The 17,788-nt window shown below is 32.3% G+C and overlaps 1 protein-coding gene across 7 annotated transcripts; it reads left to right on the forward strand.

Annotated features, from left to right (window-relative positions):
* Positions 1 to 2: 2 nt before the first annotated feature.
* Positions 3 to 15,907, forward strand: LOC127709090 (beta-1,3-galactosyltransferase brn-like). 7 transcript variants are annotated; one of them, XM_052214464.1, is made up of 5 exons: positions 3 to 41; positions 6,379 to 6,616; positions 6,883 to 6,962; positions 9,162 to 9,231; positions 14,668 to 15,907. In XM_052214464.1, the coding sequence occupies exons 4-5, from the start codon at positions 9,206 to 9,208 to the stop codon at positions 15,671 to 15,673; spliced, it is 1,032 nt and encodes a 343-aa protein (XP_052070424.1). In that variant the 5' UTR covers positions 3 to 41; positions 6,379 to 6,616; positions 6,883 to 6,962; positions 9,162 to 9,205; the 3' UTR covers positions 15,674 to 15,907. The 7 variants fall into 7 exon arrangements, with proteins under 7 accessions (XP_052070424.1, XP_052070428.1, XP_052070419.1 ...); XM_052214468.1 differs by lacking the exon at positions 3 to 41 and adding an exon at positions 11,026 to 11,205 and having other exon boundaries at positions 6,235 to 6,616; XM_052214459.1 differs by lacking the exon at positions 3 to 41 and having other exon boundaries at positions 6,235 to 6,616.
* Positions 15,908 to 17,788: the final 1,881 nt, after the last annotated feature.

A 17,788-nucleotide genomic window follows, 5' to 3' on the forward strand; every position in this document is an offset into this window, starting at 1 on the left:
GTGTACAATAATTATGGACCATGTTGAGACTCTTCGCACAGGTGAATTTTGATTATTTCATCATTAATACACTAGTAATGAGGTTAATGTTGTATGTTAAAATGGCTATTATATTTTTAAGTTTTCTAAAAGCCTACACAAAAAAATTCCAATCCATTTATTCTATATTGTATTAATAATATTACAGGCAAAAATCAGATAGATTATAAATGTGCTTTGTATTTTGGCTTCTTTTTGCCTTTGCAATTTCAGGGGAAATAAATCTAAATTACCGGTCGTGCAACGGTTACATGCAACGGTTGCCTGAGAGCATAATCGAGTACACACAATATTTTTTTGCTATAAATACGAAAAATATCCACGTGAAATTAATACCAAGCTGCAACTAAAACCTTCTAAATTCTTCTGATTATCATTCATAAAACATGCGTTGACATTAGGTGTATAATACATCAATTATATTCACAAGTAAATCGGGAAACCTCTATCAAGACACGTGATCGCATTCCACATGGATTTATGCTACTTAAACTGCCGCCCCCTACATCAAATTGACACTTCATTATTGAACATTATATAGATATAATAAGATGTGGTATGAGTGCCAATGAGACAACTCTCCATCCAAGTCAAAATTTATAAAAGTAAACCATTATAGGTGAAAGTACGGTCTTCAACACGGAGCCTTCGCTCACACCGAACAGTAAGCTATAAAGGGCCCCAAAAAATTACTAGTGTAAAACCATTTAAAGGGGAAAACCAACGGTCTAATCTATATAAAAAACAAGAAACGAGAAACACTTATGAACCACATCAACAAACGACAACTACTGAACATGAGATTCCTGACTTAGGACAGGTGCAAACAAATGCAGCGGGTTTAAACGTTTTAATGGTACCAAACCTTCACCCTTTTTCCTGAAACAATAGTGTAACATCACAACATAGAAAGACACACTATAAAATATCAACTGAAATAGCTTAACTCAATCAAAGGACATTTTAACACCAGTGAACATACACTGAACAAATAAGTTTGACCTATGATACAATGAACATTTTTGCCATTCAACTTTACCAGGTGACCGTGTAACAAATATTTGATGTTTGTCTTCAAATGAATTAAATGTAACAAACAATTAAATGAATAAATTCAGTTATATTATCATTTCTTTTGTTGTTTAGTCGCGTATTGGTTTCCATCATGTATTGTTTAAATTACACGAGCGGCAACACTTGGTTCCGGGTGTTCAATAAAATACAATCGATTATTGAATGCGCCAAACAAAATGAATTGTGATTTTGAATTTTTAAGTCAGTTTAAATATGAAAGAAGAATTACCAACTATTTAACTCTAACATTTAGACTGTGTCGATAATGATAAAAATATACAATATGATACTTATTGCTAAAATAAATATCTTTCAACAACTTGTCATCTTTCTTTAACTTCACCATTAAATCAACTTCGAACTTGTTATTTTTGTTTAGAACTTTAATGACCCTGTTATAAGCTTGGTATCCTTGTTTGAGTTTCTAAAAAGTTTTGCAATGATTTTAGTAATTTCCACATACGCAAACAACCGCCTACGAAAAATATAAATCGACGTGTTTTACAAATTCAAGATCTGGATTTTTCGTTACCATATCTGTGTCATGGTAACAATGCTAGTGTCTTGTGGTGTTGATATACATTATCGGATTTGAAACATTTTCGGAAGAATGGAAAATTGATCAAGAATATAAACTTCAGTAAGTTCATAAAGGATGATAAAAATAAATATAGACAGTCCAGACGACCACACGTATGGTAAACTCACGAATTTTCAAGAGAACAAAAGTTCTTGTGAACTTGACGACGGTACATCAGTGTACAAACCAAGTGATCCATCTCTCGACAGCAGCTAGAAAGAAATTCGATAAGAAGTTGAAGTACTCTGCAAGATGTGTAACTGTCCTCTCGTAGTGATAGATACTGTTGGTCAACGGAAATATGGTCTCCAGAGAGCATTTGGTTATCTGTTTTTAACACGCAGTAGTTGCCATGCATGCAATAGCGTTGAAGCGGAGAAGAGAAATTAAACTGGGGCATTTATTATTTAAACAAAAGTACAATTGGTAAGAATTTGAAAGAAGTCTACGTACACAATTTCATCCAGACTGAGTATTACTCATTTAGTACCTCAAATTGCCCTGGCATTTGATGTACCAACTTAAATATGATAAACTGTGTATAGTGTTATGCAATAAGCATTTTAAGTTTTAACTTGGGAAGAGGATAACTAGCATTTAGTCACAGTTTTACCAAAATATGTGTTGAAAGACACAGAATTACTGACGTACAATCTAGGAAAAGACTGAAGAATGTATGCGTGTGTGTGTCTGTGGTGGTGGTGGGGGAGTAAACGTTTCTATAGTCTAATAGTCTAGAAGCTAATCAGTGTCCTCTTTCATTTTCATATAATCATGTTCACATCATGTTCACATTTTCAATGTTTATGTTTATGCGAATAATGGGTGAAATATATTGTTTAATCGGCTTTTCCTTCATTTATTTCAATTATATTTTCATCTCAATTCACTGTAACTGCCTCGGTGGTCTCGTGGTGGCGTGTTCGCCTCGAGTGCGGGAGGTCGTGGGTTCGATCCCCGGCCAGGTGAAACCAAAGACTTTAAAATTGGTATTTGCTGCTTCTCCGCTAAGCACGCGGCATTAAAGAGTAAGAGCACAGACTGGTCGGCTCGGAAGCAGAATAATGTGACCGGGTAAGGTGACATGTATTCCTGCGAATTGTTACCCTGTGAACTAGCACGTTAAAAATCCGGCTCAGCGTGTCAGTCTAGTACAAAGCATGGTAACTATTCATATTGCATTTACATATTCACGTCTTGAATATGCATATTAATTTGCCACTGGACGTTAAGCAGCCATCCATCACCATCATCATCATCATCATCATCATCATCATCAATGCACTGCCTAAAGTGGTAATAAAAACTTTAGGGTACATGTATACTGTGTATGAATTTGGAGATTTAAAAAACAGTGTCTGTACGGAGTACCTAAAGACACACATTTTTTTTTTAATTTAGCCTAGGTTTTTAAACATTTATAATGATTATGAAAAAAACACTATAATAATGATCATATACACAATCTGGATATTTTGAAGGGTATATCTCATTATGTATTTTAGTGGACAGTTTTGCATTTTAGGGGGACTATATGGATTTTTAATGAATTCAATCTTACATTTGTAGATCTATAAAAAAATTTGGATTTATCTATATAGGCATATATTGTTTCACATTTTTTCAATAATTACATGTTCTTGTACTTGACTTTATGTTTGGTTCCGCTTCGCTGATTTTTGCCGACATTACATGCTTTGGACTTTGAAATTCATGAAAAATTAAGTTATAAAGACAATATGATATTCAACACTGTTTAATCAGATTTGGTAATTTGAATATAGAAATAAAGGAGATGTGGTCATGAATGTTATATAATTGTATTCTTTTGAAACTTACCCTTAATGTCCATATGTATGAAATGTATATTTTCATTTGTATTTAGATCTAAAAAAATATCTATTATTCTAGGACACCGATTATATTGTGTAAGCAGTTGTGCAAAATATATAGATTTGCATAATTTTATAACATGATTCAGATTATCCTTCTTCCAATCGACATGGCCTACATGGCTTAAAAAAGAACATACATGTAGTAGTAAAGTGTACATTATGTTTGTGTATTGTCTTGAAAACCGTTACAGATAGAGAAAATCTGACAGGGGCAGAAATGTTTAGAATGTCAAGATCAACCTTCTGTCCATATCGTCAAATATTAATAATAATAATAATGAAAATTAATAAAGCGCCCTAAAGAAAAAAAAAATTACTCTAAGGCGCTGTACATGCAGCAAGGTAATTAAAACAAATTAAAGAGAAAAACACAAAACATACACTATATCAGATGCAAATACTGAACTAAAAACACAACAAAAATGCCTACCATAAAAAAGGTCAATACGGAAATACATGTAAAAACAAAATAATAAAATGTAACAATCTTTCTAAAATCATGCGAAACAGCCAAAAACCCTCAAAAGGAATACAAAATGTTGCATTAAAAGTAGATACAAAACAAAAAATATAAACGGTAATAACTGTCGTTTCCTAGATTTAAATATTTCAGTTGTACACGGGAAACTCTACACTAAAATTTACGACAAAAGGGACGATTTTTCGTTCCCTATTGTTAATTTTCCCTTTTTGGATGGTGATGTTCCTTTGGCACCATCTTACGCTGTTTATATATCACAACTCTTTCGCTATGCCCGTGTCAAATTGTCTTTCGCCGTACGTCTTCGTCCGCACTTTTGGAACGGTAAGTAGTTGTTGGCAGAAACTTGCCGTTCCATCGTAAGATGTTTATCAAAATATACTCCTAGGTTTTTCACGCAGGATACACTACTTATCACAGTATTGCCGACTTTGAGTTGGAGATTTGGTACACTTGCCTTCAGATGTTTCGGTGTGAATATGATAAGTTCGGTTTTATCTTGATTAAGTTTTAACATATTTTTTGACATCCATGAACTAATATCAGAAAGACACAGTTCGAGTTTTGAAAAGTAATTCTCCCAGTTGTCTAGCGGCTTGATGACCATGTATACTTGTGTATCGTCCGCATAGCAGTGATATGTCATACCATGACGACGGCATATTTCACCTATTGGCTTCGAGAAAAGACAGTACAATTTCGGGCCTAGCACGGAACCTTGTGGAACACCGAATGTAAGATGACATTTCCTCGATGTAGTTGTTTCAATCGCTACACGCTGATGTCTATCCGTCAAATACGACTTAATCCACTCAAGAGCGCAACCAGTTATGCCACACGCAAATGACAGACGTTCCAGAATAATTATGTGATCTATGACACCGAATGCAGCGGAAAGGTCCAAGAGCACCAATACCGCTGATGACTATTTATCTAGAGCCGCATTTATATCGTGTATACTGTAGCTAATGCAGTTTCAGTTGAATGACGTGGTCTGTATGCGGACTTAAGTGGATCACACAATGAGTTAGAGTCCAAATGAACATCTAGTCTCTTATCAACTACCTTTTCTAGAACTTTTGAAAAAAGGTAAATTGGATACGGGTCTGTAGTTTTTGTAAATTTCGGAATCAAGTCCGATTTTTTTCAAAAGAGGTCTCACAAGAGCCTGTTTGAATTCTGAAGGCACGATTTTCTCATCAAATGATGCATTGTAAATATCTAAAATTATGCAAACTCCACATATGCATTATTACTTTATTGTATATTAAGAAATGATGACTGTATAGTCATGTGTAAACAATGACTTTAACATTAGTTTTATTTGTTTTCTTTTGCCATTGATCCTTAGGGTGTACGTGGATAATTCATGAACAAATGAATACAAAAATAGATTGAACTATTGGTCCAAGGACACAGTTATCGTCCATTGGTTTTCGTTGATATTCCCCAGTGTGAACAGTGTATAACTTGCATTTTTTTTTGATACACTTTCCCAATTTATTTCTTAATATTTTATGCATGAAATATTAAGTAAGGGGATGAAATTACATGTTAAAAAAATTTGGGTGCTGAATCTTTATGTTAAGTAGTGATTTGGTCCAGTGAAAAAAGGTCAAAAATTAGAATGTCTGAAGCTGTCAAATGAATTTTAGCCCCTCTTAACACAGAATTGTCAATATTTTGAGTTAGAGCTGGTAGAAGTTTCTATTATTTTGATATTATTTGTATCAATAGTAGTACACTACACTGTAAAAATCTTTTTGAGATATAGCAGGTGCGATTTTTTTAATTTGAATTTATTGTCTAAAAGAAATGCACTACGAAATAACTGTGTTCTCGGGCCTATTCATTTGGTTTTTTCTAAATCTGGCAAAATCAAGTCATCTCTGACAAAAGTATGATGGTATTGCTTCAATTTTTTTGTTGGAAAATGCCTGTACCAAGTCAGGAACATGGCAGTTTTTTTTCCGTTGATTGATAGCGTTTGATTTTGTAAGTTTTTATGGACTTCCCCTTTTTGAATTTGCCTTGGAATTCGGTATTTTTGTTATACTTTTTTATTTACTAAAGATGGAAGATGTATTAATTAGTGTTAATTAGTTCGTATTTGTTTCTTATTTTTCTTCTTGTTTTTCGCTTATCATTATTATTTTTATTATACTTATTATGCTCTTATGAAAAAATTTTAATGTTAGAACTAGTATTGATAACCCTGAATGCAACCTCTTTTCATTCCTACAAGAAACCGACTTGCACAGGCAGAGAGGCTAAAAAGATAAATACATGTTTTTTTTCTATATCACCAGAAACAAAAGGACAAGAATATACACAACTACAGGTCAATCACTATACGGCTTGCAAAAAAAAAAAGCAAAACCCATAACGTATAGTAAGCTATATATGGCCACGGAAACACAATGTGAAACAATTCAATATAGAAAACCAAAGACTTCGTTTATCGTTAGACAAGAAATACAAATACAGTTATTGCAGACAGCAACCAACGACAACCACTGGAATCTTGAATGGAACAGGTACAAAACGGTAAGCACTCAACCTAATCCTTAACCTAAGATAGTTATGGAATAGCACGAGATAAATAGATACTCAAAAAATCAGTTGTAATTATAAACTGTTTTCAAAACTTTGAATTCTTTGAAAAACTAAGGATTTTCTTCAACATGAATAGATTACCTTTGCTGCATTTGACTAAACCTTTTGGAATTTTTGGTCATTATTTGAGATAATAATCATTGCACTTATTTATGATCTGAAGCTGATTTAACTGTTTCTTTTGTTTTTCTGTATAGTGTATCTCCCTGTACAGCCTACGAAGTTGCAGTTTGAAATCTTCTATGAAGTGATGGACGGCTTGATATCATACCTGCAGGTAAGATACAACAAACAACATGCGGGTGCCACATGTTGGACAGGATCTGCTATCATATCTGTTGTATTGGAGATCTCACCTGGTTTTTCTCGGGTTCCTGTAGCAGTCTTTAGTTTTCTATCTAGTGTATTTGTGGACTTTTTGTGTGTTTTTTTATAGACATTTTGAGTTTGCTATAATTTACAGTGCACATTCTTAAATATTTAAGCCATTTCAATTAATATTTTATAGTGTGTCTTTTTATGTTGTAATGTTACACTACTGTCTCAGGTTAGGGTGAAGGTTGGCACCTGTTAAAACGTTTGAACCCGCTACATTTGTATGCACCTGTCCTAAGTCAGGAGCCTGTTGTTGAGTGGTTGTCGTTTGTTGGTGTGGTTCATAGGTATTTCTCGTTTCTCGATTTTCATATAGATTAGACCGTTGGTTTTTTTATACATTGTGACTTGGATGGAGAGTTGTCTCATTGGCACTCATACCACATCTTCTTATTTATATTAATGATATATATTTTGTATTTTTATTATATATTGTATTGTTATTTTTGATACTAAGTCTTTTTAATATATTGTTGCTTTATATAATAATCTTTTATGAACGTTTGATTTATGTACTAATCGAGATTTAAATAAGAGAGATTGTTGAGATCTGAAAAATATTTATCATTTTCATCCTATACTTATCTTTTTATACACTTTTTCTTAAGTTTGCAATGTCTTTTTTGCTTGGTTTTCCAAGTGAACTTTTAAAAAGCACAAATTTTTACAATTGCATGCTCATAGTAGCACATCACTAGAAATGTAGGACAAATTGATTTGTAAATCTCCCATTACACATATTTCATAATTCATAAACGAACATTATTCTAATTTGATTAAATTATGTTATTATAAGCCATATGAAGTTTTTTGAATAATACATGTATTAGATTCTTTCTGATATTACAAGAACATTTAATGTTTAGTAGAATCGATGAGAATCGTTCTGTGTAAGCCATTTTGATGGCATCGATACCAACATCTGTATTACGTCATGTCAAGTAGCAAAACGTCTTTTTTAGTATATGATAAAGTGTATAGGATATGATTGTGTTCAATATCACAACCATTTCAACCCTAATCTATAGATTTTATTGAAATACTTGATAATTAGATTTGTAAAGATAGCAAGTATATGAAGTACATTTGTTAGTAGGAAAGGTAGTTTAGTAGTATTACACTTTTCAGACTTGTCATCCGTCAAAAACAAAACACACCTTCCATTTAGAATAGGAGTTAGGTTAACAGATAGGGCACAAATAACTCTTAGAGAAACACATTTGTTCGAAAAGCCTACACGATTAAAAGAATCAAACAACTAGATGTTGTACAGTTAAGAACACTAAGACCGTTAACAGATAGAGCTTAATCACGTTTGTTCAGCACGATAGCATGATAATACATCTCATGAAATAAAAACCATTGTAACAACTTTGTTAAATAGCGAATAAATTAAAATAATGTATCAACAAAATCGGTATGAAACAGCAAACTGCAATTTGAAAATTAAACGTCTTCCTTCAAAGGTAAAACTCTAGAGGAGAACAAACCAATCAATCGGTTCATTTTAAATGATTCAAAATAAGAAAATCGAAAATATGAAAATATTTAAAATTTTATGCATCGACGACTTGGAAATTTGACACACCTCATATACTCGAGAATGCAAGACATTGAAATCGGGCAAACTCTTTATACGAGAGAGTCTATAAAAATATCTTTCAATTTTGTTTAATATCTATCGATATATTTACATTTATCTATATATCTACTGAAATTGTTGGTGCAGAAACTTTATATTATGTTTTTTTTTAAAAGAAGAATGAAAATATTTATGGGTTTGTAAAGTTGTTTTTATCCTAACCTGGTTATGAAATAATGATTAAATGCGAATTGATAGCATCGGAACGTAATAGATTATGTTTCTTTGGGAAACTGATAAATAGTTGAATTAGCTTATCTTAATTGTTTTCGTTGGTAGTTTAAAATATGCAGCTAAACATAAGTCTAATGGGAATAGTCATGATGTTAATTTTATTGATATAAATAGCTACGTTAAAAATTCGAAACCCTTTAATGAGGTGAAATCACAGATTAAGTATAATGTTGATTGAAAGATAGTATGCACTTTCCTGAAATGTATATTAACATTATATTCAAGGGATTGGGATTTTTAAAGTTTATTTGAGAGAAGATTCAATCATTATGACGAGATTGCAGAATGCACAATTGTGAGTATATACTTTTTAGCAGTACTCTCTTCTTTTTCTTATTCTCCTCATTCTTTTACGAACTGGGCTACAGATATTTTTGGAAATAAATTCTTTTCACCATAATGCGCATGCTGCACATGATTTACAAAACATTCTTCTTTGATTCTGGATAGATCCCATGCTGGACTATTCACATGATTGACATCATATCTATTTCGATCTATAACTTTGTTTTTTTTTATGGGAACCGACTCTTCTTCTTAAAAGAAATTTAATGGAGAAGCGAATTATGGTATATTTGAAGTCTTCCAGAATGAACTACTTTATCGAGCGATCACTTGATTCTTTCCTTCTTTTGGTTGGTTTTTCTAAATCTTTTATTTTCTGTGTATTTTTTGTTTTGGTTATTATTCTTTTAGCCCCTGTACTGTAGCTTTCTTCGTTATGGTTTTTGATAGCCGTTGGTATTGTCACAATGTTTTTGTCAAGCCACGATTAGTCTTATTCCATATCAATATTTATTCATTTCATATTTAGTAAAAACAAATCATTTACTTTTCGAATGATTTTTATGACAAAGAGTAGTGAATAAAGCTTCCTGAAAATATAGACCATTTTATTTCAGACCGGCCATATATCTGGCACATGAAGAAATTGGTGAAGAAAATTGTGGTGTAAAATTACAAAAAGTATACTCCAACGTTCATATTATAACATTTCATCAGCAGTCACCAATCATGCATAAATCGCTTCAGTTTTCGTCATCGGAACGATCCGTCAGCCTATGTTACAAAATGTTGACTGCTGCTACTGATAGGTCGGACAGTAGAAATTGGGTCGTTAGAGTCACGAATGAAATTGGTTCATATTATGCAATTGTAGATTAGTTTCAATCAGTAAAATGGTTAACAAATGTTTCTGGATTATGTAGTTAAACACATTATTAATGTTCGGAAATGATTTTGAGCATATTCAGACAAATATATGATAAAACCTGATGTGTTAAAGAAAGCGATGAATTGAATTAATTTATTACGTTTTAAGGATAGAGGTATGTAAGACGAAATGAATATGTTGTTTGGAACAACTCAAATGAATGTGTTCGGTAATGAACCTGAGTTTACCCTGGTAATTGGTTCATTAACTCAAAATAAAAATTAACGTTTATTGGCTTTAACAATAAAGACATAATAGTATACGTCATTCGGTTTGTAACGATAATGATTCAACACGAAATATATTCTGTGTTTTATGTTCATTTTGTTCTTTTTCATCAGACTTTCCGGGAATACTACTATTATTTCCTATTTAACAAATCAAATAAAAAAGCAAACCCATGAATATAGCAAAATGTGGATAATATTAAAATTATACGAAACATGAACTCATGTTCAGATATGATAACAAGATCCAATATTCTATATAGGGTATAGATTTTGTTATTTCTGTCACTTCCAAATGAATTTATAAGTTATAGTTATATGTCATTTAGTTCTTCACCTGAATTTCAAACAAGTTTTTCATGACAAAGTATAGACAAGACAGTTACCGATATAAACATCACAGACATTCGAGTAATAAAAAAGGACAAAGAACAACACTACAAACTAGCGTAAGAGCAACACAACCCTTTTCAAACAAAACTAGGCTCATCTCTTATGTCGTAAAGTTTTGTTCTCAACCGAACCTCAATGTAAATGTGTAGATTTAAGTCAAGATATAAAGCAGATTTACCTGTATCTGTTGTATCCTTTATTTCATGTTTGATGGAATAGATGCGTTTAACATAGCCTATAAACTTTGAATTATTAGGTGTGAGAACATCATCTACAAAGCGGAATGTCATGAGTTAAAATACAATCATCAACTGTAGTTGCCTCTTCCGTAAGTTTTGTCATCGAATTAGTAGTTACTATGAGCAACACGACGAGGAGGCTAGCGGAGCAGGATATGTTTACCGTCTGAAGCACATGAAATCACTTTCAATTCTAGGTTGGTTTCGTGTTTATCTTTTCGCTGATTATCGTTTTTTGTCATGCCGTTATCAGTATCATTTCGACTAATGAGTTTTCTTTAACACTTAGTATCTTTCACCTCTTTTTGATACTAATCAAGCCGGGTTTTAATACAAATATGGGTGTAGTTTTTTTTTAAAACTCCTTCAAAAGAGTGAGCATTTTTGTTTAGTGTTATCAATAATTTGTTTATAATTGTACCACTGTAAAACAAATGTTCGTAATATAATGTTATGTACGGATTCTAGTATTAATTTATTAGCTTTGAAAAAATTCTGGCTTGTTTTTTATTCTTTTTTTTTTAACTTCACATATTTGCTGACATAAAATATAATGCTGTCTGCAGCCAGATATTTCTATTTAGTTTGTTATAATTTAAACTCTTGTGATATTTCATTTCCCTGCCGTTGTCAGTTATTTCGACTTATGAGTTTGAGTATCCCTTTAGTATCTTTCGCCTCTCTCTTAAAACCACATTATACTGCAAAAAGTACAATAAATTTCTCCTGCGTTGCTAGCAAGGACACTTTGAAAAAGAACAGAAACCTCTTATTTTACAAAGGTTCATTTGGTTATTTTAAACTGTTACCTTTTTAAATAATGCAGGAAATATTTTGCACACCTATTGTTCTGTGAATTGAGGAACAAATTTCACATACTTGCTAACATAAAATTTAATTATTAACTAAGTTTAATTCATCCTGTTTTTGTTTTTAATTATATTTCTTGTTCACTTTGATAGCTTTATGTTCACGTTTTTTTTCTTTTTGTTTTTCCCTAAATTCGAATTATCGCATTTTAAGTGGAATACTTGTTGCTTTAATCTAATTGGATCGGAGCCAAACGACTTTACAAATTAAGGCGGAAGTTCTGGCGATATTTCTTAATCAACAAAAACTGTAGAACAATTTTTAGATTCAATTTAACATGGATTACCATATTTTCAATTGACAATGATGAACTAATGACATAACTCCTTCTTGGACGATGCCTTCAACAAATGTGTTTGAATACACCGTATGTTTTTTTTATTATATATACAGCCCCTCTGGCCATGTTGTTACTGGGGATCTAAACATAATTCAACATGAACATCTCCGAAAGGTGATATATCATGGTCCTAAGTTCAGAGAACCCCAACACATCAATTGGAACCATAACTTCAAAAATGATTATGGATTTAATTGAGGACTACGCCAGAGCATAAGCTAAACGAGAAATGACTGAACTGGACACTTTGTCAGAATGGGTCAAAACAATCAGGTCTCTGATAAAACGTCGAATTCATTAGTTGAAAAACTGTGTGATTGATCGACCAAAGTCCGTTATTAGAGACAAAGAAGCTGTGCAATATCTATCATCTCTTCACGATAAATACGTTGTTGTTCCTGCAGACAAAGTTTCAAATAATATTGTCTTTCTATGTAAATCGTACTGCACTCAGGTAATCTCACATTAAAAAAAGCCATATCATTTGACAAGGATGAGATTTTGGCGAATCATAAGTCCTTCATGGCTTCAATGAACATTACATTGAACAGCAAATCCGGTGACTTACCTTGTTTGTATTGGATATCTAAGCTTCACAAAATTCCGTACAAACAACAGTACATCGACGGCTCATCTGCATGTTCTACAAAGGAATTGTCCATTAGATTGACAAAAATTGTGTCCGCAGTGAAAGAGAGTCTCCAGAAATACTGTGAAACTCTTGACTCGTGATTCTGAAAAACTCTTAAGAACTTCTGGATAATTTTAAATCTCTATCTTTCTCTGAAATTAATTTTTTATACCTGGTATCCCACCATTCCCCATGCGAAATTGAAAAATCGTCTTAAAGAAGTAATCCAAAATGCTTTTCAATATAAAAATGGTAGCATACGCTATAAATTTATTGCTTTGGAATTCCATACGACATATCTTGTTAATAGTGAACAAAAAAGTAAAACATGCTACACAACGGAACAAGTGATCAGTATGCTGGAGTTTCTTATTGCCAGCATATTTGTTGAATTTGGAGGTAGACTTTTTCAACAAGTTGTCGGCATTCCTATGGGAACGAACTGTGCGCATCTCTTTGCCGACCTCTTCTTATTTTCATATGAGTCGGAGTTCCTGCAGACACTTGTCAAAAACAAAAAGATCAAAGAAGCCAGATCATTTAATTTCACGTTCAGATATATTGATGATATTCTTTCTATTAACAATTCGAACTTTTCTGATTGGGTTCCATTAATATATCCTCCAGAAATAGAAATCAAAGGCACAACAGACACGGCTTTCTCCTCCTCGTTTTTAGACTTATGCCTCGAATTTGACATAAACGGTCATCTCAGTTCCAGACGATTTTTTTTTTGAAATTATAAATTTCCCCCACCTTAGTAGCAATATACCAACTTCACCTCATATGGGATATACATTTCCCGACTCATTCGGTATTCAAGAGCTTGCAGCTGCTACACAGACTTTATAATATGTCACCAGTGACTGAGCAGAAAGTTGATGAACCAGAATTATGTCAAAGAACGTCTCGTCCTTTTTTATCTGAAAAGTTCATCGGAAGATACCAAGACCTTGTAGATAACTTCACAAATAATACATGATGGTCTCAAAGTATAAATTCAAGGTAATGACGTTGTTTTTCATCTTAATTACGTGTTAAAGTGTTCTTTTTAATTGTCTTTGTATATTTTTAACCTTTAGTCCAGTTTTGGTAATATACTTTTGACGTGGCTCGGTATATATACATCCCGCCATTGTGTTATTGTGCTATGGCCATTTTTTGTATTCTTGTCTTTCATTTTTGCTTAGGTACGTGTATAGAGTGTCTATATGCCATTTTGTTTTTCTTTGTTGACATATTTGTTTGTTGTTATAGTGATTAAGATTATAACACAATGTTGACCGCTGTACCTCTATGTTTGACATTTTTACCTATCATGTCTGTTTGTTTCGTTCACACATTGTTGTCAATATAATGGAATTTTATGTAACTGTCATACAAGTGAGAGGTTTAGTTAGCTATAAAGCCAGGTTTAATCCACCATTTTCTACATAAGAAAATGCATGTACCAAGTCAGGAATATGACAGTTGTTTTCCATTCATTTGATGTGTTTGAGCTTTTGATTTTGCCATTTGATAAGGGACTTTCCGATTTGAATTTTCCTTGGTGTTCTGTATTTTATCATAAGAGATCTACAGTCAGAAAAGATCAGTCATGTTCAACCGTTCCGAACAGAATGTACATATAAGGAGCATTTGTAAGGCATATACCATAGCCGTATGTTAAGTTAGGAGTACACATAAGAAGAGTTTGTTGCAAAATCTTACTCATCTTGAATGTACACGAATGTATTTTATTATAGAAAGGTGTATATTGATTGAGAAGAAGCATTATGATTATACTGTTATTCCAAGCAATTATTCTTTTTTTTTCAGATTTCAAATGTTTGTTTTCTGTACACTATGGATATGCTGTGTTTATCTGATCTTTCAAAAGAAACATGAAAAAAAACATATAAAAAAGTTATCGATTCTTACCGTCGAAAAATTGGTGTTCGACATAAATAACAGGAAAATATTGAATAAGGAACCAGTAAACAATTTCAAAGACAGAGACATATTCTTGATAAATCGTTCAGAGTTATTGTGTGGAAATTCCAAATGTGATTCGTTGGAAGTGTTATTTATTGTGAAATCCTACGTTTTGAACTTTGGCCAGCGCGAAGCTATACGTAGGACATGGGGAGGCATGACAAAACTACGATCAAAAACTGTTTTCATTATTGGATATCTTGACGGTATTGACTATTTTGTTGATTTTGAATCAGAAAAATACAAAGATATTGTTCAGTTAAATGTGAATGATAAGTATCAAAATGTTGTATATAAAACAATTTATGCTTTGCTATGGCTATCAAAAATAAACATAACATCAAAATTCATTCATTTTGTTGATGACGATCGATTTGTTAATCCACTAAATATGTATGATGTTGCAACACAAAACATAAACTCAGCAGACTTGATAGTGGTGGGATATTTGCTTAATCGATCGGAAACAATTAGAGACAAAAGTTCGAAAACTTATGTTTCACCAGAGGACTATCCATTTGAGCTGTATCCGCCATATATAATTGGAGGAACTATCTTGACAAATGAAAAAACTGTTGGAATGTTAGCAGTTGCAGTAGAGTATATGAAAGTTATTCCAATAGAAGATGCATATATTGGAATGGTAGCACACTCAATTAATATTAGCCTTAAACACCATCCGGCTTTTTTGGCCTATAAACAAAATCTTTCGAGTTTACACAATGGAGTATCCTCTCCTGGTTACGAAAACACGTACATTTTAATGAGGGACTGGAATTTTCTTCAAGCAAAACATCATAGTATTCATTTAAAAAAAAAATTGGAAATGAATGAATTTGGGAGCGATTAATTTGAGTTGTTAACTAGATTTATTAAAAAGGTTTGACTGAGTTTCGGATATTGACTGGTGATGAACATGCATTGGTTCCTGTTTTTTAAATGTACATATTTTGAAGTATTTTTTTTATTATTAATAATGTTAGTTTAAAACTGTACACTTGTGATATTGACATAGAAAAGCTCGGAGGAGCCTCGCTTTTCTCACTGTTTCTAAAGCTTGTCAAATAAATTTGATATTTTCCTACACTGTGCGAATATTGTATATGTAATTAATTTCATAGAAAAACTAATATGAGAGCCTATCGATGAATCTCGCTGTTTTTTTTTTATCGCTTTCGCTCAAATATAAGAACACAGTGTCTAAATATTGTTCGATCAACTGATACCCAATGGATTAAAGGGGATTTGATTCCGTTTCAGGAGAGTTAACTATTGATACAGTAATGAATGTTCATTGTCCCGTTGTTAAAAGTTTTGTTTAAGATCACATCGTAATAGGAATCTTATTAATACATTTGTAACTAAAACTATGAAAAATATCCATTTTGCTAAATTCCCAAATCAAAATACCAACAAAATAAACTTTTTACATTTTAAATGCAAAGGAAGATACATTTTTGTGAGAATGTTCGTCTATTTTTGCATTGCAGTTGATATTTTGCGTTAGACGTCTTGGAATTTATCAGAAAACGGTAAGTCGTTTTTCTGCAATATGTGGCAACTACTGAGGAAACACATTTTCAGACATTGTTTTATATCTAAATATATATAAAGTCTAAAACTTTTTGCATTGATACAGATAAAATTAAACGGTTTAGATAATATAAGAATTGAAGTGACAAATACTTCGGTAAAACAAATGGCCTTCAAAATGTAATAAAACAGTAAGAGTTCTTTGTGTGTTAAAAGATCGCCTTTACTTAATCAAGTAGACGTAGACGTAAATGTGCATTATAACTTCCCAATACTTTCCTAAGAATCACCCTTTAGGAAAAACACGCATTGTTTTATCATATTTTAAAAAGAACTGAAATAGGCGAAGGCCATTAAATTTGTTGTGCCATAATATTTGTCAAGACGATTTAAACTCATCTTGTTCGTATATTTTTATTTTTCATCTGTTTTGTTTTGACAAACTTTAAGATTTTTAAAATTTTTCATGTTTATGCTAAATTGTCACTTTAAGACGACCGTTTTTTTCTCTCTATAAATTCTATAATTCAGAAACTATTTTTGTATCATCGTATATGATCCTTTGTGTGTAAAACAATTATTAGAAGATGGGGTTTGACTGCCAATGAGACAACTCTCCACCAAAGACAGAAATAAAGTAGAAGTTAATATTTTTAGATCACCGTACGACCAACACAAATGTGAAACAATTCAATCGAGGAAGCTACGGGCCTGATTTATGTAAACGTATATGATATACAGCGAAAAACGACAACCACTAAATTACACGCTCAGAAATTGGGACAGGCACAAGCAGAACGTGGCGTATGTTTAGTTGTATGAAAGGAAATTTCATTTGGGGTTTTCTATTTTTAAAAGAGTTTTGCCTCGAGTATCTAGGAAGATACTGTAATTGTCGAAATAAGAATCTGGTTCAATTAAATATGTACTAATTATGGTACTACTACCACTGGGCTAATACATCAGCATGAGGACAGTAAGTCTTCTTGGGGACAAACAGCTCACGCCCTTAGTACTTCGGAATATATGTATATTGTTTTATTTAACTTTTGTGTGATGAAATTGATGACATACTTAAAGATAAAGGAATGCATCTTCTTCGTTCAGCGGTATGATTTCTTGTCGGATTTGGTTTTACTTTTTGGTCCTTATTAGGTTGTATCAGCTCTTCTTCATATTTATTATGTTTCGGATTTTCAAATAGTGACACCTCGATTATTACTGTAAAGAACCAATTGTCGAAATACGTGTTTGGAGTAGTTAAAGTGGTACATATTATCATACACATATATCTACCTTCATAAGCATATATTTGCTACCGCGCTGAAGTACGTCCATTATTCATTTTTCATTATTCAAAATCCAATAATGAATAATGAAATAGTTCATTATTCATTATTCAACGTTTAGTAATGAATAATGAATAATGAAA

The sequence above is a fragment of the Mytilus californianus genome, unplaced genomic scaffold (genome assembly GCF_021869535.1).
Source record: "Mytilus californianus isolate M0D057914Y unplaced genomic scaffold, xbMytCali1.0.p SCAF_1, whole genome shotgun sequence".
In the NCBI taxonomy this organism is placed as follows: domain Eukaryota; kingdom Metazoa; phylum Mollusca; class Bivalvia; order Mytilida; family Mytilidae; genus Mytilus; species Mytilus californianus.

Coding starts and splice junctions, on each gene's coding strand:
- LOC127709090 (XM_052214447.1), top strand. CDS start 8,802: ATGTTTTTTTTTAAAAGAAGAATGAAAATATTTATGG. Junction 8,839..9,161: donor AAGAATGAAAATATTTATGG/GTTTGTAAAGTT, acceptor ATTATATTCAAG/GGATTGGGATTTTTAAAGTT. Junction 9,232..14,667: donor AGATTGCAGAATGCACAATT/GTGAGTATATAC, acceptor TTTTTTTTTCAG/ATTTCAAATGTTTGTTTTCT.